Raw genomic sequence first — 23,168 nt, forward strand, 5'->3', positions numbered from 1 at the left:
TGAACGATACAAGAATATGAAACGATAATTTCACGGAAACGGCACGCGACCAGCAATAATATTTTGTCGTTCAAAGAACGACAGAGGCATTATGGATTATGGCCTGCCAAGTCGTCCGTTTGCCGTTTCCTATAAATAAATACTTCCTCGTAAATAATAAACGCTAAGGAAATTTCTTGGAAGCCGCGAGATCCGGTTTGCGACGGATTTCACATCGTCGACGTGCGAATGATATCCTTGGCAAGCATATCTATGTACTTTGATCTGGATGGAACAAAAAGTTGAGGATTCTCTTGGCAAATTTATGATACATCTTTCAGGATAAGAGAATTTTTTTTACTCGTAATGCATTGGAGATTTTTCTTAGAATCTTTATGTTCGTGGCCTCTAATGGCTGTCATAAATTCTGTGTTTCTGAACGAATAATTGAAAAATAAGGTATGATTGTCTTTACGATCGAAATAAATTTGTCTAATCGTCGTTTAAAATTGTGTTTTTTGAAAATAGTTAGTCTAGTAGTCTTGGTTATTAAAACATTTCCTATATCACGTTAAGATTTTTAATAAGAAAAATTAATTATTCAATTTAATTTTGTTACAAGGAACTTAGAATTATATTTAATATCTTATATATGACTTGAAAAGTGAAAAATTTTGTGTATGATGAAGAATATTTTGAAGTTAATGATACAGTTTTTATAAGGCTGATTAATACTGGCTTATACTACTTATAGGGTGCAGATTTTTATTCTGTTACTGAATAAATCAATTAATTAAAATTCAAAGAAAATATAATGTACAATGAATAATGCAATACTTTCAAGTGTATAATAAAAAAAAGAAAAGAAAATAAAAGTTTGAACAGGGAAGATTTAATCCTATTGTACGAAATAGAGTTAGAATCGTCGTGCAATAGTTTCCAAGTACATAGAATGTACATATACGTAGCAATCGAAATAGAATCCTTTCGAATAGTAGAACTCCATACATAGTTAGACAATTTCAAGTAGTTAGACATAGTTAAATTCGGTTTCGATATTTCCTTCCTCTATTTCTTCGTAGAATGCAAATCGTTCCTGCATAAATACCAGAAAAGTATTATTCCAATATATTTTAACTCGAAAACATTTATTCGCTTAAAATTACATCATTCTACACATTTTTGGGACATCCTGTATAACGTAATTTCTTGAATACATTTCACATTTATCCTTTTTCGTGAAACATTCACAATGAAAAAGAACGTACAAGAATATCTGATCCCATTGAATATCATATTAGATTTAAATCGATTCAGAAATAATAGATTCGATATAATTTCACTATCAGAAAAACAAGATGGAGAACAAAAGAATGAAAAGAAGGATATTAAGATCGCTCAAATTTTATTTCTTCTTTTTTAACAACGAACAGTTTTATAAATTATCCAGTCATATGAATCACCCTGTATGCACGCTATATTCGCGTAAAAAGCAACGAGCCGTAACACGATATACAGCCGTGTGTTTCATCTTCTTTACCGGTACCTGGTGCTATTAAATTTTCATTTTAATCATACTTCTCTCCCCCGAAGCGATCAACTTCCGGCTGTTCCGTTGATGGGAATTTTTTTTTTTCACGCATAGATCGTGTGACGTTCGTATTACATAGAGATTAAGCACCGATCGCATTGCATGCGAATGTAAAATGGAATGTGATCAAAAATATCGATGCTAGATAGGAATTGGGTTGCCAATGCGAATAAGCGCGAAATCGAGTGATTTTCGAGTTTTGAAGGAAATAAGTTAACGTTCCTTCTTCTTTGTTTTTATTTATTTAAAAAGTAACACGAAGTGAAAAAGGGGAATTTTTATAAATACACTTTTATGCTCGTTATTTTTTCTTTTATCTTTTATACGTTTTAACGTAACTTGTTACGGTGTTAATGTTCAATTATAGCTTTAATATTCAAAATTTAAATTTATATCGAAAAAATTGTAATGAACAAAATGGTAAATACATATTACAGAAGACAATGGAGAAAGAGATATAAAAGCGAAAAAAAGGAACACAAAGTTAAAAAATCTTTGAGAATGAATTTATATACTCGTATGTGGAGTTACATTTGTAAATTCTAATTTTAATAAACACATTATTCTACAATATAAAAAAATTATTCTTAAAAATAATAGATTATATATATAGGAAAAAATAGGAATTTTATTTCACTTTTTACTGCTGTAAAATTAAATTTATTATTAATTTGATCAATCTTGATTTCAAAAATAATATGATCAATTAAAACAATCGTAAACATTATCGAAATCCAAAATTATTCTAAAATTTCGAATTAAAAGAGATAGACTTACTATCGAATATCGTATTGTTAGTCCCAATGTCTTCTATCAGAAAAGCAAATTGTGCGAGATAAGAACGAAACAAAGGGGTGAGAATAGAGATACAAAGAGGAGAATATCAAGGGGATGTAAGATAATACAAATAATATAATTACAGAATACGATTTACAGAATTACAAAAGAAATCGTGTTCTCTTTGTTCTTGATTTCATATGATTAATAATTTCTTAAAGAAATAATTAACGTTCATATATCTGATTCCTCGCTCACATCCTCAACACTCAATTGAAAATATTAATTAATTTCAATATAAAGGAAAAAAGAATATATTTTAACGAAATGAAAGACATTATTCGTAATTGATCGTGAAAAAGAAGAACAATTTCTATTTAATCATCACAAAAAAAAACTTATTTCTTGTATTAGTATAACACATTATCAACAATTTACATAAAAATTTTCACGAAAATCAAAATAATTTATTCAAGATCTCGGCGCAATTAAGCGGAAGTGCTGCGACAGGCTGAAACCATGTGTTTGCAAACGTTGCACACGGCTCGATAAATCGATAGTGATCCAAGACCCACATGATTACATCGAAATGTTAGAGAAGGTAGAATTGGAGAAGACATCCGCGTACACGCGTTTGCACAAGAACACACAGATACTCGAAATACTCGACGTCGATCGAGCGAAACAAGAGAATGAGGAGAGATGCAGGTAGACTAGAGTAAGTGAAACACGAGTACTTACCACCAGTAGCGTCGCAGGTAATATTCAGAGATGCGCCCTCGGTGTACGGGCCCAGGATGTAATAGGGAATATGAGATGTTCCATCTTCGTTCAATATGCTAAGATGTTCCGGCGGTACTGTAACAATTTCGTAACGATGAGTTTATCTTACTTTCTTTCTTTTTCTTTTTTCTTTATTTTTTTTAACCCCGCAATGCTCACCCCTTTTTTCCACGCGAAACAAACGACGACGAAGAAAGACCGAGAAGTGACTGTCTCGTGCCACAACGAGGAAAGAATCAATTTGCAAGACGATGAATTACTGACCTGTGTCGTCCGACAGACACCCCAGGACACCGGTATAGGGGGTGGCAATTCTTATCTACCGCCTCATAACCGCGCTGTGGCGCGCTCGAGAAATGTGGTCGCGTGGTATGTAAATTATTTTATAACGAGGAGGGCGGAGATTGCGGGGCCGTGGAGATAAGGCTTGTTTTCTTGCATGAAGAAATTTTTATCAGTTTCATTCGGTATAGGTGAAATATTTTTGCGGCGTGTCGTCGTAATTAGGATGGTAATCTTGTTAGTTAGGAATTTTATTCCTTAATTTTGCGAATGTTTGCGCGATCGAAAGATTCGTTTAGATTTTACAACTTTTTCGTCGATTTAATAATGATTAGATTGTAGTGGATGATAAATATAAATATAATCTTGGATGTAAGAGAAATGATTTTTACGCAGTTTTATATCATGAATAAATTTATAAAAATTCTCTTAAAAATTCTTAATATTCGTTCTATATTTGAAATGATATTACGTATATTCGTTAATTCTTTTAATCTTGTCGAATCTAAAAAGTAAAAGATAAATGTATTTCGATATTGATCTGGGAAAAAATTAAAGAAAGAGAGAAAAAAGATTTCTCGTCGTCGATTAACCAGGAAACAAAAGGAAAACGAATTCTTTTGAGCGACAACAAGATTTAAACCGTGCATTGAAATCTACCTATCGATATCGTTGACATCGATGCCTGCGATTTCGACTCGACGAACGCCGTGAAGATTGCCGATCTAATTTCGTATTTCTCCTGACGACTTTCAGATAAAAAACTCCTTTTAATCGTCGCTTGCTGAACGATAGATCCGGGTCAAGAAGACCGAATCCATTCTCTGTTTGTTCGAACTAATCGCGAAAAGCGGTCTGCAAAGCCTGATCAATTCTCAGGATATCAGAGAGAGAGAGAGAGAGAGAGAGGGAGAGAGGGATTGAATGTTTAGTTGATCAAAGAGAGAAAGATGAAGAGGATAAAAACGATGAAGCAGAACGAAGAAAATATTAAGTTAGAATATGATACGTGAAAAATTTATTAAAAATTATCAGGAAGATAAAGTTTGAAGAGAGAAATGAATAGATAAATTATCTCAATGTAAAAGAATTGTGATTTGTATAACATGGAACTAAGTAAAATAGAAAAAGGATTATCGTGAGAAGAAAGTTTAACGAAATGAAAAATAAATTAATAAATGACGATGCTGAGAAAAGGAAGAAAGATAATTTATTTATCTTTGAAATCTAGGGAAAAATTATGAAAATTGGGGAAATTGTTGGTCGAAAGAAATTGGTGGAAATGAAATTTTCTTGATTTCAAGAGAAAGGAACAAGGAAGAATAGAATTATACTTTGTGAAATTTGAAGGTATAATAACATAAAAAGGCATTATTATACGAAATAAGGATTAGCAAAGAAAATTGCATTTGTTTCAAAAAATAAGTAAAATAAATAAAATAAAGGGAAAAAATTATAAGTTATTAGGAAAAAAATAGGTAAATTAAATTCTCTTTCATCTTAAAAAAAGAGATGGAAGGGATGGAAATTCTATAAAATTAGAATTCATATATCACAAGGTAAAAAAAAAAAATAACATTTTCATACGAAAGAAAATTAAGAAACGGAAAAAAATCGATGAAGATTAAAACAGAAAGAAGAAGTACAATTTTAAAAATTTACTTTAGTTTATATATATCATTTCATTTGTTCGACGAGAAACGTGTAATTGTTAAAATGAGGAAAAAGAGAGAAAAGATGGAGGAGAAAAAGGAGAAAAAGAGGATAAGAGAAAAACTTAGAAATTTATCAAGAAAAGAGGTTGTACTGGTGACACCGATACGAATGACTTTACTTTGTTTTTTTTTTTTTAAATTTTCTTTTTATGTTCCTCTAATAACATTCCAACTTTCTATACCCTTGTGTGCACGTAAAAAACTAAATAGCAAAGGAAAGAAACAAGGGAAGGATGTATCGATGTGTAACAAAATTCACGAACACACGTGAAAAATTTTTAATTCGAAAATAAATGAGAATCATGAAAAATATATTTATTATTATAGAGGGGAAAAAAGATATTAAAGATGTGATACAAGATAATCGTAAATGTTAATATTGTACAAGATCAAAATTACAGAATCTCTGTGTGTAATGAGATGGAAGTCAAAAACTGAAAAAGAATTGTCAGTGATAAAATGAAAAATGGAAGAAGAAGACAGATACGCAAACAAATGGTAGGAAAAAAGAAAGCGTAATAAACAAGTGAGCAAAGACAAAGCTCGAAGATATTGCATTACCGTGTCAAGAGGAAGTAATGGATGCAGGTGACTCAAAGCAGAGGAAATGGAAGGACGAGAAGATTAATGGAGAATGAAACGGACAGACACAAGGGACGGACGAAATACGTATCCGGTCGAGGATGCAAGAGGAAAGGGTTCAAAGGAGTTTGACTTAAGAAATAGCCGATAAAAGAAAGATCGTAAGGTGAAACCGAAAAAAAAGGTTTATATAATGAGGGATTTGTTTCAAGAAAAAAATAAAAATTTTTTTAAAGAAGAAGAATTAACGGGGAAGAAAAAAATAAATAAGGAATCATTTCGAAACTGAATATCATATCGAAACATCAAAGAAAGTAAAACATTGTATAAATTAAAAATCAACATTGTTTCTATAAATTTCGATTACCTTGAAATTTCATGTCTAAATTATTCCTCAAGAAAAAAGAAAAGATAGAATAATTATTATTATAATTAAATATTTGAATATATCACAGTTAAAAATATTATTAAATTATTTTACTGAATTTATATTAACAATAATCTCTTGCACGCTAGAATAGAATAGAATATTAATATTGTATATTATTATAAATAAGAAAAAGAAGAAAGATAAAGAAAAATCATGAATATAAAACGTATGACACAAAACTTACTGATAACCGTGAGATTCACTTTGCTGTTCCTGGTGGGGGATTGCTTGAAATCGACCCTGCATCTATAAACGGCGGCATCGCTCTCACCGACTTTCTCGAGAATGAGTTTCGCGGGGTGTTCTGAATATCTGAAGAAGGCACGATTTTCGAGGCTGATATCCTGCCAGTGTTTCCCTTGTTCCAGGTTGCTTCGACCCCTCGTGTCGAAACTGTAAATAAACGAATATATACAGTATGCGACGGTAAAAATAGCAAAGGGGTGGGTTAAGAAGAAAATGAATTTCAATAGTTGATTGATCGAAAACGACACTTCTGAGTGACTTCTTGGGAAATAAATCATAATGGAAATATGTCATAATGTTTTTCCTTATATAATCGTTTTATGTTTTTGATGTATATATAGAAGAATTGTAAAATGAAGAATAACGTTTGCCACGAATTAATAAATACGAAGTTTCTTTGAAAATTTTTATGAAAATTTGTGTATCTTCTTGTTTTGTGGGAAATGTGTTTCGATCGATATATGTGTACGTGAAAAGGAATTTTTCAAATTTTGAACATCGAACGTGAAAAAGGTAGAACAATATAAATGGCGTAGAATGTGAATTTTGATTGCTATCGTCTATAAATGAAAAATTCAGAGGCAAAGTAATATAAAATTTCTTTGTTCCATAGAAAATTTCATTTTTCAAATTTATATATTAAATATTCAAATGGAGATAAGAATTAATAATATAAATTAATTTGTTTTTAGAAATTTTTGATAAGAATTTTTAAATCTTTTCATAAAGCAATAAAAATAGTATTTTTTATTGTGAAAATAAAAATCTAGATAAAAAATGTGGATATAAAATATATATCTATAATTGTTCAACAAAATCCCAAAGAATAAGCAAATTTAAGTGGAATTATGAATAACGTTATATTTGCTGTTAGATATATTAATTTTCGTGTTACAAATCATCAGAAAACCAAATCATTTTCATAAATTCAAATTTCGAAAGAAACGCATTATTACAATCATTATTTTGGCAATTTCCATCCATGTTTCCTGTAATTTTCAAGAGGAGTTCATCATTTTAAAGGCAGCATTTGCAGTATTCGTACGTTGGCAAACGTTATATTAAAATACAGAATGACGTGCAATTGTTCCCGTCGCGTGTAACATATTTCTACAATTCAATATTTCAAAATTCATTGAAACTTAAAATAATTTCCTCACGAATAAAACCTCTCGATCATTGGATAAAATTGCTGAAATATATATTCAATTAATATATAAACACATCTCTGAAAATAACTTCATTTTAAATTTATTTTAAATTTTGTAATACATTACTTTTACACATATGGGCATTGTTATTATTCCAATTTATATATTTATAAAAATTTATATATATAGAAACACAATGGCTAGAAAAAATATTTACAGATATCTTTATTATTAATCGATAGATATAATATACAGAGTTCCATATACATTATTCATTTATATTATTCATTGTATCATATAAACATTGTATCATTATATCATCATGATATATTTAATACACTAAAATTAAATTGTATATCAAATTATTATTACATATACGATATATACAGAATTCTATATGTCCATCGATAAATATTATACAATAATATCCAACTTCTTTTTACATTGCATATCGTGAAAATGAATTTTTTTCGAAAATGATTTCCCCTTATCTACATATCATCAAATATATTTCATTCGAATCATTTTCACAATCAGCAAAACATATTTATCAGCAAGTATCTCGACGAGTAATCATTGTCGAATCAACGAACTTTGTCACGATCAAAAATTCAAATATTCTATCGGTTAATGATAAAAAAAAAACGTGTAAAAATACCGATAGAATACGTAATGTCAGCGAGCGAAAACAATGCGATTCCATGCTCCGATTACATCGAATATTTCTCGTAGCTTTTCAACGTAGTCACGCGAAAACAGGAATTCGAGGTATTTCGAGCAGAGGCCTGTGTCAATTTTGCCAATAAAACTGTTCTTCATGATCATTGGCTCGCTCCATACACGCGCGGCAAGTTTATTAGCCCGGCGAGCAAACATATTCGAACGTTTTGGCTCGTGTTCTAGAGCGGTTTCAAAGAAAGAAAACAGAAGTGGAGAAACTTACGTTGAAACGTGGCTTTATCGTGTTCTTTTCACAAGCTTTGTTTAAGAATGTATGTTAGAGCGTGAGTCGTTTACATTGCGGCTACGAATTCATTATGTATGTGCAATTTTAATCGAGAATTTTAAAAAATTGAGGATCGTGAGCTAAATTGATAAATATTAATTTTGTATTCTAAATTAATTTTTGAAACATTGAAATATGAACGTTATAATGAAATGCACAATAAAATCATTAATTATGCCATATTTGTTACTTGAAATGTATTTATTGCATCATAGATCATTAGTAGAATGCTGCAACGAATGAATGAAAGATGAACGACAGGACAATAATGGTCGTGGCACGTAATGGTCGATGGCTAAAGAATTTCGTGTAAATTCGTGTGCAAGAAAACTTACACGCGAGTGAATAAATTAACTGTTGATCGTTTATCCATCGAAATAACAGACAAAAATTGTAAAGAAGAAGAAAAGATTTATTATGATCGATTTTTGAAGGCAAAGCGTTAAATCTAACGCTAATGCAATCTGGAATCAAACGAAATGCATTTATACATTAAGGAAATGTTATTACAATGGGCGATGGATTGAATAATTCATTTCGAAGACATAAATCAATTTACGACAATATTTATTGGACACATCATACATGATGATTCAGGTGAATTGTAATTCTTGCTTGTTTATCGATAGAGGAAAAGAAATAGAAAGGCAAGAGATTTTTTTGCTCCTTTTCACTTCACTTTCTCCTAACAACTTAAACGAAACCGTGATTGTAAATATAGAAAATAAATCACATTGTTATGACGAATTGCTATTGTCGATCAAAAAGATCAAATTATTATATAAGTTTATGTATCTACGAAAAAAGAGAAATTAAATAATAAAAAAAATTCAAAGATTTTGGTAAGGAAAAGAATAGAAAATTTCTAACTTGTTCGAGAAACGCACAAACGAAGCCTAATCTTATTCCATGGTGGATGGACGCGAAAGTATTCTTCGAGATTCGAGTGAGCAGAAGAAGTGGAAGTGGAAAAAGAAGAGAGAACGGAACGGTACATCGAAACTTTCATATTGGCTGTGCTAAACTCTCGTGAAACGATCAATCGTGGAATATGTCATGGAACGAAGAGAAGCACAAAGTCACGCGAGATATTCGAGCATCTTCGCTACATAATAATATTTAGTTTCTACGATACTTTTATTACTCTATTACTGCTTCCTCGATAGCAGACTAAATAAATTCATGAGACTATCGATCGTATATCTTAAAGAGATCAAAGCAATCGTCATCCTTTTTCACTTATTTCTCATTTCTTCTAGATTGAAGAAATTTTTTCCATGATTTTTTATTTACACACTTTCTTATTTATTTATTTATTTATTTATTTTTACTTAGAAATATTTAATTCGCACCAGATTTTCTAGTCCAGTTACGCAACATGTCCTGTTCAACAAACTATTATTAAATGAAAAAAACGATAGTAATCAAGCAGTTTTTTCGGTTGCGATTTCCGATTGATCAGAGTGGTCGTTTGACAGCTAGGATGTAATTAACCGTGAACTTTAACGCGTAACACCGAAGTAATTAGTTTGCATGGTGAGATCGGCACGACATCGAACGAACTGGATTTAATAAAAATCGAATTTGGATACTCGGTTAATTTCAATCGGGCTTTGGTAATTCCGCGGACTTCGCATCGAAGCGGGTTAACTTCGTTAGCAACGCTAATTCGATAGAATTAATAACATTCGCTGTTCATACTGAATCGAATTGGAATCAATGGAGTTTCTTTTTAGTCCTCTAGAAGAATATTTCGAATGGAAAAACGTGTTAACTCGATTTTTAAAGAGTTTGTAAATATTTCTCTTGCGGGATGAAGATCGGCGTGTATATAAATTTTCTTAATATCGTTCTTAATAATTTATTAAATTATATATTTAGAATTTAGAAAAGTAAGAGATACTAAAATTATAGTGTCACAGTAAATAAACTATTATTTAATCTTAATTTTCCTCTTCCAACAAGTGATGTAAAAAGAGAAAATATTTTAAGATTTTATTTCCAAGAGAACAAAATTTTTATTTTCATCTCACGTTGAACATGCAACTTTACATTTATGTAAGATATTAATTTAATATTTATACTAAAATATTAACACCTATCTCCACAATTTCTTTATTAAAACTATAAATATCAATGCTTCGATCGACCACGAAAGAACCCCGTCTAAATTGCGTCACATCTACGTACATAACCACTTTTACACCTTACCTCGTATAACCTTCCATTTTCCTCCCCCTCGAAACGCGTTCGATTATCGCACAAATAGCTCGCAACCGCCATCAACAACGACATATTACGAAAACGTCAAAAACGAAACGGAAAAGAAAAAAAAAACGAAAAAAGAATCGAGAGGGAAAGAGGAATCAAGAGCCGAATAGCGAGGTAAAAATTCACAAAAAAGCCGCAAGTCTCCGCGCGAGAGCCACTCGACGAGTGTTAAACGGCGGAAATTCATCTCGGAATCTCTTTGCCCCTCTGTCCAAACGTTGCTTGCGTGTCCAAAGCCGCGGGCGAAGCGAAATAAAAGCGCAACGCGTCGATATAAGTTGAGCGAGGGCTCTTTATTTCATCCTCCCTTCTTTCCCCCACCTAGGGGAGGATATAAAAATTCCCCCGGCCGGAAACCGCACTCACGCCTCGCGCGCCAGTAAAATAAACTCGCGGGAGAAACTCGCTTTTCCGCCGAAATACAACCGTTCTCGTGAAAATAGGGCCGACTTTTCGCCGTAGTTTTAATAAAAACTATACCCGGATAGTAAAGTTGGACGCGAGGTAATGCGATTGTCGTACTAGTAGTAGTAATAGTAGTAGTAGTGGTAGTAGTAGTACTGGAGAAATATTTTTTTTTTCAACTTTTACAAAGTCGATTTTATTATTATACCATCATTCTTGCTCGGTTTAGAGAATATCGTGTTACAGATATTTTTATACCATTTCATATTTGTAATAATTGTAGTAATCTTTTAAAATTGGAAAAGCATTTAACATTTAGAGAATTTTTGAGAATCAGCTTTTGCATTCCTTTCTTTACACTTGTATTTTTTAATAATTTGAAAAATATTCGTAATATTCATTTAGATTTTATTTCCTTGTTTGTTAAAATTTGTTGTAACGCATAGCGCACAATATTCAAAAATACGCAGCTTCGTTTAACACGATATCGCGATAAATCGGAAGGAAAACGTCGAACATTTCACTTCATACACTCTCTTACTTTATCCATCTCGTCACACAAACTCTCTTTCTTGTCGATTCTACGGCAGAGCACGTTTAATTTCATAAATGTTCCACGGCAGTGTTCTTGCCGACGAGCAGGTCCATAAAATGAATTGCTCTTTGCCCTTCCAGCCATTCGATCGACATCCACGGTGCAAGAGTTCACTGGAAATAAGAATTATAGTCGCTATATTCCGCTCTGTCTCGCCCATTTTAATCTTTACGCCTTATTATAGTCGCGAGTAAAAGATTCAAACGTAATTGATTGAAAATATATATAACGATAATTGCGATAATTAATTTGCGATAATCGTGCTATCAATTCCTCGTCGATAGCATTACAAACATTATAATTATAATTGTACATCTTACGTGCAATTTTTGTTTTAGAACTCGAAACGTGTTCATACATTTTAAAGACTTAGAACGGGGATCACGATCCTTAGATCCAAGTTCTACCGTAAGTGGAACATCCATGCGGTAGACGCGGCAACGGAAATAGTACGTGAAGCAAAGATGAGGACGCGATCCTCTGTAACGATAGCGAGAAAGATGGGATTTCTGCTTCTCCTAGTTTCTATGCATAAACTGCGATCGTGATATCAACTTCTGAGAATAAGGGATCTTGTGGGGGAGGGGGGAGAGAGAGAACATATATCGAAAGATTCAATATGTACTTTTATATTTGATCGAATCTTTCTTATCGCATTTTGAGTGAAGTTTGAATAATAAATTTATCGTACATCTTATGTTTATATAGATTCTCTATTTCATTTTGGATACGTATTTATTTGTTAAAATTCTTACGATTTTAATGTAATTATTTTATAATTCTGCCTATTTAGAATTAAAGGGTAGAATTTCTATTTTAAATATTTATTAAATATAATGCTTTTTGATTAATTTGTGTTATTTATAATTCCATATTTTGTAATTCTATAATTTAGCAAATTTAGGTTTTTTTTAAAATGTTCGCGTACCGAAATTTTATTTTCATTTATTTTCCTATTATTCGTTGTAGTATCGAGTTTTACAATATGGTAAAAATATTGAAATAATTTTCCAATCCTGTAATTCCATCATTCTGTTATATAATTTCCCCATTTTGCAATCAGTTCAATATTCTATTATTAATTAGTATCTTGATTTCATATTTTCTTGTTCTTAATTTGCATGTGCCACAAGCATCTATGTTATTTTCGGATTTTGCAATTCTATAATTCTTCGAGGCTAATTTGTAATTCTCTTATTCTATTAACCTAATTTGTAATTCCCTTGTACTACAATCCCGCAGCCTTACGGTCTTACAATTCTCCAATATCAGAATTTCAAATTTCAACAATACCTTTACTTTGCAATTTTATCATTCCATAATTTCATATTTCCATCCTGTTACAATTTTCAATTCAAACGTTTTCTCCAATTTTAACACAATACTCTAATTTTTAAAATCCTATACGCGGCGGATCAATTTTGCAATTTTCTCATTATCACGATGATCGACAAATTATATAATGCGCAATTTTACAATTACAATTTAACATTTTACTATCAAAATTGTCACAAATTATTATCAACATATATATATGCAATTCCAACTTTCCATTTTCCACAATTCATTCAATCGTATCTCGCTTTTGCGATACGAATTCATCCTCGAATTTCCACAATTCCACAATTCCACAATTCTACGAATTCTCTACAATTCCGCAAACTTGTAACTTCACGTTCGCCCAGGTTTGCACTTTCCCGCTTATATCTCGCACCAATATGCCCCAATACCATCTAGCGGGATTCTACACCCCCGCACATCGTCATAATATATACACGCAATTCGAAAATTCAATTTGCGCTCGCGTAATTCTACCATCTCATTTCACGGTTCCATATCTTTCCATCGAAAAGAACACAACGACCCATTAGATCCAATTTATCGTGGCGCACGAAACGAAACGTCTAACCGTGCCCGCCATATTCTACATTGTTCTGCACACAGTTGAATCATATTGTGCTGTACATTGTATAACGCCCATACGTCACGCGTATCCGCGCGCGTTGGTTTATTGTTACTAATAAATCTGCTCATTTGACAAGTGTCCTGTCGCAAGTCCTGCCTCTCGCGAACTGCATCCTCTCCAAAGGACGTGTCGTCGTTTCGTATCGACAAAAATTCCAATCTTCGGAAAAAAAAAATGATTCAACAATTGTATTTTAATTTTAATTTACGAGAAGCGATTATCAAGATTAGAGGGATAGATTTTACAGTGATAGAATATACAGTGAGGCTCGTTATTAATTTTATGAAAAAATTATTAGAAAATATTCGCGAAAACTAATTAATTCTTAAAAGATAGTTTAGTTAAGATTTCATTACGATAAGAAAAAAGGAAAAAGTAAATACTTAATAACCGAATAAAAGGATATTTCTAAATATATTACTTCCTCGTTATTGTTATTTATAAATCTCATTTGGTGAGCGTCTTGTGAGCAAATTCACCCGTGAATTTTCACCCCTTCGAAACCAAAAATGTGTCACACGTCGAACGAACGCTCGCTTTAAATGGTTCTCAAATGACTGTCGTGTTTTTACTCGACAGCCTGTCCCTTATTTACCCTATCGCGTTATTACAACAAAATCGATCTGACCCGAAAGCCGTTTAAAACGCACGAAAATATCATCCGGGTTTCGTTCGATGAAAACATTCGGGCAAATATTTGTCGATCGTTGGTGATTAAAAAACCTCCCCCCTATGCGAAAAATATTAGCCCCCCCTCTATCGAAAATGTCGAAATTTTGCGATTCCGTGTTTGAAACGAAAAGAGTTTGAATTAATTTCAATCGAATTAATTAATTTTGAACATTACTTTATCGATTATTTTGATTTTTTTACGCGAGCAATTTAATTGAGATTGGAAGCTGGAAGCGTAGACGTCGAATAATTATTTATTGGCAGTTTGAAATTTTGTTCGTTTAATGCTCTCTTGTAGTTTTGTATTATTCACAATTGTGTGTCGATAATTTACTTAATAGAATAATTTAATTACGAAAATTTGGATTTTTATTAGTTCTATTTCTTAAACCATGTTTTTTTTTCACCTAAATATATAATAAATTTACAAATTGTTTTTCGATCGTTAGAATTTACAACCAATCACACAAATTAATTATTGAATTAATTTGTTGAAATTTATAATTCTAAAAAAAAAAAAATATAAAGAAAAATTTCATTGAAATCTTATGTTCCTATCCATTGCTCTCACATATTGCGACATAATATTGAGACATTCGCAACTTTCACATAATAAACTACTTTAATCTTTCTTTTAACTTTTTTTCCCGTAACGTAACTGTAACATAATTTATGCATATTCTACTGAGAAGATCAAACGATTATCTTAAATCATAAATCATAAAAATATCTTGATCATATCTTGACATGACATCCATCATGCAGTGAATCTGTTTAACAAATCCATAAAAAAAAAATCAGAACCTCACACTCCTTGTCTCAAACTCCATACCACGTCGTAAGATCGCTAACAAGAACGATTGGAAAAGAAAGGAATGAAGAGAAATAAGAGGAACACGGACGAGTCTGCAAAGAAAAACGACCGATACTCGTGCGAAATCGATACAGCATGGTTCGATGGCGCGAATTACGAGTCCAACTCGATTATCCACGGTGCATTTGGACAGGTGTGTTCTCGAATCTTTTCGTCCCGTATAAAAGGCCGCGGGCAAGATGAGGTTTGCGGCCGACACGACGCCCCAGGGGTCTGGATCTTCGAACCGGTCCTCGGAGGACGTTTATACTCTCGTCCCTGAACGTTTCATTCTGTCAACGTCCTGTGATACTGTGTGAACGGCTTCGTTCCACTTTCGACCCGAGATTTTCTCCGCTCGTTTCAATGCGTGACAACCGGTATATTCGCGCTGTTTACAAGAAGAAAATTATTGAAATTATTGCAGGATATCGTGAGACTTGTCGAAGATATTATTGTACGATATTTAAAATTTCTATGAGGAAATCAAGATATTAATTTGGATTGATTGTTATGCTTTTACGAGATTTTAAGTTTCTCGTAAAATATATATAAAGTGAGATAAATAGAAAAAAAGGTATGTGAATATGCTTCGAAAATATGCTTCGAAAAACGTCTCACAGTACAATAACTCTCTAAATATTTTTTAGATTTGCACTGGAAAGGAACGATTTGAACGCTACTCAATTCAATGTTCCCGAGCGAGGGAGCGAGGAGAATTATTTACCGCGAGCAAATATTTTGAGAAACTTGAGGAGGAGCACGGTGTACCGAAGAAATCGTAGAAGTCACTTGGAAATCTTGTATCTGATAATTTCGAGCCACCCACATGCATAATGAGACGAAACTTTGATCTCGTTTCACGTTCGTCATATCATTTCTTCTTCGAAACATTCCGTGAAATAATCGTTGATGTTTTAACCGATGTTTCTCTCGTTCCAAAAACGGGATTATTTTCCATAAATTCGTTTCCAGTTCCAGGGTATTTTAATCTCTGAAACGTTGCCAATCTCATCCATTTATTTATCCGTTTGCATTCTCTTGCTTGCCTCTTCGTCGTCATCACTTTGCCTCGTTCCACCTTAATAAAGATTTAAATTAAATTTCGAGGATTGCTAGATGGTTCGAAGAATTTATTTCACGTTTCTTGAAGTTCCTTTATGTAATTTTTATTTATACATTTATTTATTTATTTATTTATTTATTTATTTAGTTCCTTGAACGATGATTACGGTTATCTGTTATCGAATTCTCGTATTTTAGGTGACCAGGGAAGAGATCTTGTTATAGAAAGAGCGGAAGAAAAGTAATGGTGGAAGAAAATAGACGAAAATTGAAGGCGGAAGAACAAATGACGGGTACTCTATTCTATAATACAATGTAACACCCTGTTATTTGTTCCTAATTTCTTTTTCTTCCAGTTCTCTAAACACTTCCTTCCTTCTCTTTTCACAATGAAATCATTTTCTGGCAATTGTATTTGTACCGATGATAAGTTGGCAGAAAAATTCTTTCCATGGGAGTGGTAAGAATATATAGTTAATTTTTTCTAAAAATTTGGTTGAATGGAAGTTGAAAGGAGATAGAGGATGAAGGATGTGAAAAGTGATCTTGAATATAGTTGATTGACTTTTTATAGGCTATAGTGCAGGAGTTCTTCTAATTAAGACTTGTTACGAGGGCAACTTGATTGGTTTGAAGTACAAGGCTTACTTAAAGTGTTATTTTGCAGTTTAAGGACGATGAAGCGATATATGTAGGTTTTAATTAAAGAAATTGTTTAGAATTGTAACATCAATTTGTATACAGAAAATATATATTTGCTAGAAAAGATTCCAATTTCTATAAAAATATAGATTAAACGATATTTTGATTTAGAAGTTTAGAAAGAACATATTTATATGTATTTTGAAAGCTTGTTTTATGTTTATGTTTCTCCTGCTGTATTTTATTACTACATAAAAAGTATGATAAATCTATTTTTATTGACTTTACGATTTTCATATTTTTTCATGGCTCAGAGGGAAGACTTTACTTTATACAATATTTAAAGAGAGGGAAAATTCTTTTTAAAACTCAAAGATGTAACATCAACAAAAAATAATTAATAAATTTGTAAAATTTCATAAAGATCAAGGATATATAATTAATATTTGAAATGCAGCAAATATATTTAAAAATATATGCACGTATATAACTCAAGAAAAAGACAATTTAAACAAAATAGATTTTTTCCTCTTCTAATCCTCAGGTATATCTTTTTACTAATAAATATTTTATTAAAAAAAAAAAATTAATTTTTAATTTTCAAATCAAAAAACAAAACTACGTGTAAAATAGAAATCAAAATCCCTCTAAATTGTTTAAAAGGTACACCTGTTTTTGCTATTTTCTTCATTTTCGCTCGAGCAATGGAATAAGAATGCGAAATGAAAATGGGAATAAGGAATGCAAGAATGAAATTTACCTGTATATCGGTGCGTCTGCTTCCTCCTTGTACCAAATAACTAGATGCAGCTTGTCCCCGGGGACTGGAGGTTCCACGTCGCATGGTAACTGAGCAATTCCACCTGCCACTGCCTCCGCATCTGTCATTGTCACTGTAATGACAAAGACGAGCCGAAAGTCAGGTACATCATATGACAAGAGGAGAGCGTGACTGGAGTTCGCGTCAAATCGTTTGACTAACTATCGTGTGGTAAGTTATCGATAAAACTTCGTGTCCAATCGAAATCGTTATCTTTGATTTTCCTAGGTAAATGATCTGAACAGTATCCGAATAGTAAGTGACGAGAATTTTTATTGATCACGATGATAAAGCTTCATTTTTGACGAGTATAATTTTTCTTTTATTTTTGATAAATTTACAACTAGTGATTATAAAAAAAAAATGATTTCATTTTGAAATTTGAAAGTTCATCTTCATATTGAAAAAAATTTAATCTTATATAAGAAGCAGAATAAAAAATTTGTGTCAGAATTCTAAGAAAAATTTTCGGATATCTCAATTAATATAATCTACTTTCCATTCATCATTATCCTGTTATTAAGTACTAAATTATTTTAAAACAATATAATCAAGCAACCGCTAATAATATATTACTCGGTAATTATCCCATTTGTCAAAACCTTTGGCGCCCCTTAATTGCCATCTTCAATCTTTTGAGATTGCACAATTAAAATGTATCTTCTAAAATTTCTTCTCCAAAGACCACCCAACTTATTATAAGAATCTAATCTATTATCTTATTCGTTTTGCATTCATAAATTTTAATTCTTTAAAATTTGCAAACAATTTTCTCTACGTTGTGTAAAATTACGGTGATATTAATTTTTATAATATAATACTAATTATTAAACATTATATATTGCGTGTAACTAATCTAGAAAATTAGACAGAATCATCTAAAGTTATTTTCAATTAAATACACCATGTTTCAAGAGAACTGTGCTGATAATTATATCCGAGTAAATGACTTCTAACATTAAACCAAAGTTCTAAACTCAACAACATGCATGCAGCCTGTATTCACGCTCGTGTCGTAAACATCTGCATTACACGAAATGAATAAATCTTTCATATTACCGAGTTACGTCGAATATTAATTTTCGTTATTCATTCGGGTAACCGCGTTGATTCACGTTAGCTAACGATATCGTGGCTCGTTACAGGATTGAATAAAAGAGGAATAGAAAAAGAGGTGGAAAAAAAAAAATGAAAAAGAAAGTGCAATTAGAGTCATTAATCAAACGTAATTGTAGCAATTAACCGGGGCACTCTGAAGTCTACCGGTCTCTTTATACTTTGTGTGGCATGTGTATAATTTTCCTTAATAAGACTACGGGCGAATAGAGGCTAAGTGTAACGTAATACGGTCAAGATACTTTGTTAATGACAATTAGACGTATTAATTTACATTTTTTATTCGTTTTATCTCTTTTATCATTTGCATAAACATTGCCAAGAAAGAATTCTAGCACGTGGAAACATTATTGGCCATTTTATAATAACGTTTCAGTAATGTAGTTTTAATAAAAAAAAATGATAATACTTATTTGATATTAATTTATAAATTTTAAAAAATGAATAATTAACAAGAAATTTTTAATTAATTAATTCCATTTGTCAAAACCTTTTAACAAAAATTTTTTTTACAAATGATACTACTAATTACAGAGTTTTATCATTTTAAATAATATGTATCAATTTTTATTTGCTTCAATTTTAATCATCCTTAATTATTCATCGCTTTATTTTATCTTATTTGTCTATACAAGTAACCGAGTGAAAATATATTTGCTCCGAAAATATTATTCGAATTAAATAAAAAAAAAAAAAAAATTACTGAAAAAAACTTCATTACGTTTTACAAATCAGTCATTTAATGAAAACGTATGAACGTAATTTTTCTGTCATTTCAAAAACTTCAATTAACTTTTATAATGGTTATTTTGAACGGTGTACTTTCTAAATATTAAAAAAACACGAGAATTGTACCGTGCAACTATTTACAATAATTTGACGCTCCTATAGTGAGACTAATATTTCTCTCTCTCTCTTTTTTTTGTCCATCGAGGGAAAAAACGAAACGTATCCAAAACACGATAACAAATTCGATATCGTGTATCCATCGGCTGAATATTGAAACGTGTCAATGGCATGTCAAATACTACCAAATTGACTATTTATGAGACCAAAGGGTGGAAATTTCGTTTCCTGGTTTTTTTCATCGGAAATTGTATTGCCTTTTCCACTATCATGACCGAAACTCGTGGGAAAAATGTATATGAGTGAATATTCGATTTGAGAAGATAGTGAATTTAGTGAATAGTGAATTAATATCATGGACAAATGTATCGGAATAGGAAATAACGTTTCATTTATAAATAGAAAGTAACGTTAGAAATATCTATCAACTCGCATCATTTGGTATTTGATATTTGTAAAGGAATTTTATGCTGTTAGAAATATTTTATTCGTTCATATCTTTTAGAATTATTTGTATAAATTAAACAAAAATTTATATATACATATAATGTTCGAAATTTGCTATTTCTTTGAGAGAAGATAATACCATTTCAAGATTTCGATTATTTTTACTGCGGTTATCTATTTTAAATTCCTATCTCTGACAGGGCGGTATTCTCAGACGATACAGCCGATTTGTCACGGAACGCCGACAATGACGGATTTCAGGTCAGCGATAGACGAGAATGACCGATTAATCGATGGCTATTATGCGCAATTAATTACCTGATAGAACGTTTCTCTACTTATCATGCAGACAAGAACGAAAGACGTGAATGTAACGCGTTTGAAATATGATGTTAAGCGAATTATCACCTGTGCCACTTTTGTGTCTGACATTTTTTCCAAAGACAATTTTCTATATTTTATCGTAGTCGTTTTTTTTATTATAAATTTATTTGATACGTATCATTAATCATTAATCATGTTACATGAACGTTACATATTGCAGTAACACATTGCAGAAGTTATATGAATATTTTAATAAAGAAAATTGAAATTTAATTAAATTATATCGTTAAAATTTCTTGATAAAAATATTTAAATAGAATTTGATATATCATGCTGATCAATAATATTATCGAGTGGCAAGGTACAATTTTGTTGAATCGCAAGAAGGGTAAAATCTTTTTAAAGAAGATTTTCGAAGCCATTGTGCAACTAGATTGGAGTGCGTCTCGTAAAAGTTTCAGTACGTCCTCTTGATCGACTGTTCAGATAGTATTGGAATTCTAATATCCGATCAATAAAATGAAAACTAAGTGTCTTCTTTCTTCTGTATCGATTCACTATGTACACAACAAAGTGTTATAAATACATATATTCTTCATAAATTAAATCTTCTATAATTTATAAATAATTCGCATTTGATGACTGTTATTTTTGTTATAAACTTTTCAATTTGTATTATAACATCCGTATTGTATATCGAAATACATTATTATTCGCAGCAATTGTTCAATATGATTATTATTTTACCAAGAAAAATTGAAATTTATCAATTAAAAATTAAAAATAATCTTTTATTCTATTGAAGAATTACAATTGATATTATTCTTTTTGTACTACGTGTTCAAACGTTATTTCTATAAATAATATATCTATAATAAATATTTAATAAATATTAATAAAAAAAATTCAAAATAATGGACAATATCCTTTTGCCTTTTCAAAAATACAAATCACTGATCACTTTTACTACCACAAACAAATATTTTAACTCGAAACATTATTAATTAACTACCACAAACAATATATTTACAGCGGGCAATTGAAACTTACCAAGCAAAAAAAATAATTGAAATTTTTAAACAATATCTCTTTACCGAAACAATGCTGAAACAATGGTCATTTTTATCACCGCCTCTCGATTCACATTAACAGCCTCGTGTTACGCGTGAAAACATAAACGATTCGCGGTCCAACCGTGCAGGATCGATAATTTGCACGCATAACGGATGGCCAGTAGTCAACAACGGTTCGCAACGTTAATTAAAACGCAACTGGGTGGCTGTCAAGAATATTCAGCCGCTCGTTGAGTCGTTAACTCGCTTAAGTGCGTTCCTTCGCTTATGAATATGCAAACGTGTTTTAATGCGCCGGCTATTTGTTCACGTGGCCCGCAAACGTTAAAACGCACCAAGTTTCCTGCGCCACCATTTCCTACCTGTGTTAATAATACGTGTGGGAATCGATCCGAGGTGTACGTGCTCATTGGGCACGGTGCGTCTATGCGATTGTCGATCGCAGGAATCTGGAACGAACGATCCTAATAGAGGACAGGGTGCGACCGAGCGAAACTACCCCTCCTCTTGGATATATTCCTCTTGGACACAGTGATAATGATGTTATAGGGTTGATTGAATCTTTTACGGGGCTGTGAGTTATTGATTATCGATCGATTTTTGAAAATATATATCCTTATTTTACTTTGCTTTCTAAATTTTATTCAAATTTATCATTTTCTCGGCTCTTGTTGGAATAATTGTGAATTTGTTCGTTCACTGAAAAAGATATATTCTATTGTTGGTTTGTTAAGTTCTTTTTATTTATGTTATTTTATAATTCATGTTTGTATAAGTAATAAGAATTATTCTTAATTCTCCTTTTGTAAATTGAATTTTTGAAAATTATTCAAAAGTACGTATAAAGATTAACATTCGTCTGTTTTAAAATGTTGTAAATGAACGTTTCATTTTCGAAGTATCAGCAAGAATTAATTTAAACTTTTGAACAAATTCACGATTTCAAAAAGATCCGTGTTTCAAAAAAAAAAAAAACATAGTATTTAATCGCTTATTTTTAGAAAAACGCGGCTGGACAAAGGTTGCGAACAAAAGGACACGATAAAAATCGGCCGCGACCCCAAAAAACCCTGCCTCGAATCGAAAATAATGAAACGTACAAAACCGGCCATTCGAAAATTCTGTTTCCACGATCAAAACCGTGCTCGTGTAAGTGAAATAGAAGCTCTCACAAATATATCCAACACACCCTGTGAAACGATGATAAAATCGATGAAACGCGATAATTCTCGCGAAGGGCGTAAAATTTGTCGTTGACAGCGGGATGAGACGAAGAAAGGATGATTAATCGATGGCTCTCTTGTATTAATTATTGTTCTTCGGTATATATATATATATTCTCGATTCAGAGAATATTGAAAATGGCAACGGGCCCAAACTTACGAACCATTTAACATTTCGGATGAAAACCGGTAGTGTACACGTATCCAAAGGGAGGTTCTCGACCCGGCGACAAATGTTTTCGAGGGGTTGTCGAGGAATCGAGGCCGGGGATGACCGCACCGTTTTATGCCACGATGGTGATTTTAAT

At 31.7% G+C, this 23,168-nt stretch overlaps 1 protein-coding gene across 12 annotated transcripts in view; it reads right to left on the reverse strand.

Annotated features, from left to right (window-relative positions):
• Nucleotides 1–23,168, reverse strand: part of LOC107996518 (nephrin) — a 419,478-nt gene that overhangs the window by 48,433 nt on the left and 347,877 nt on the right. For all 12 annotated transcript variants that reach the window (XM_062074576.1, XM_062074581.1, XM_062074577.1 and 9 more), the window contains 3 exons: nucleotides 17,772–17,904; nucleotides 6,324–6,532; nucleotides 3,089–3,205 (listed from right to left, as the gene is read on the reverse strand). In XM_062074576.1, coding sequence (XP_061930560.1) covers nucleotides 3,089–3,205; nucleotides 6,324–6,532; nucleotides 17,772–17,904 — 459 coding nt within the window. The remainder of the gene's footprint in view (nucleotides 1–3,088; nucleotides 3,206–6,323; nucleotides 6,533–17,771; nucleotides 17,905–23,168) is intronic.

Source organism: Apis cerana, linkage group LG5 (genome assembly GCF_029169275.1).
Source record: "Apis cerana isolate GH-2021 linkage group LG5, AcerK_1.0, whole genome shotgun sequence".
Lineage (NCBI taxonomy): Eukaryota > Metazoa > Arthropoda > Insecta > Hymenoptera > Apidae > Apis > Apis cerana.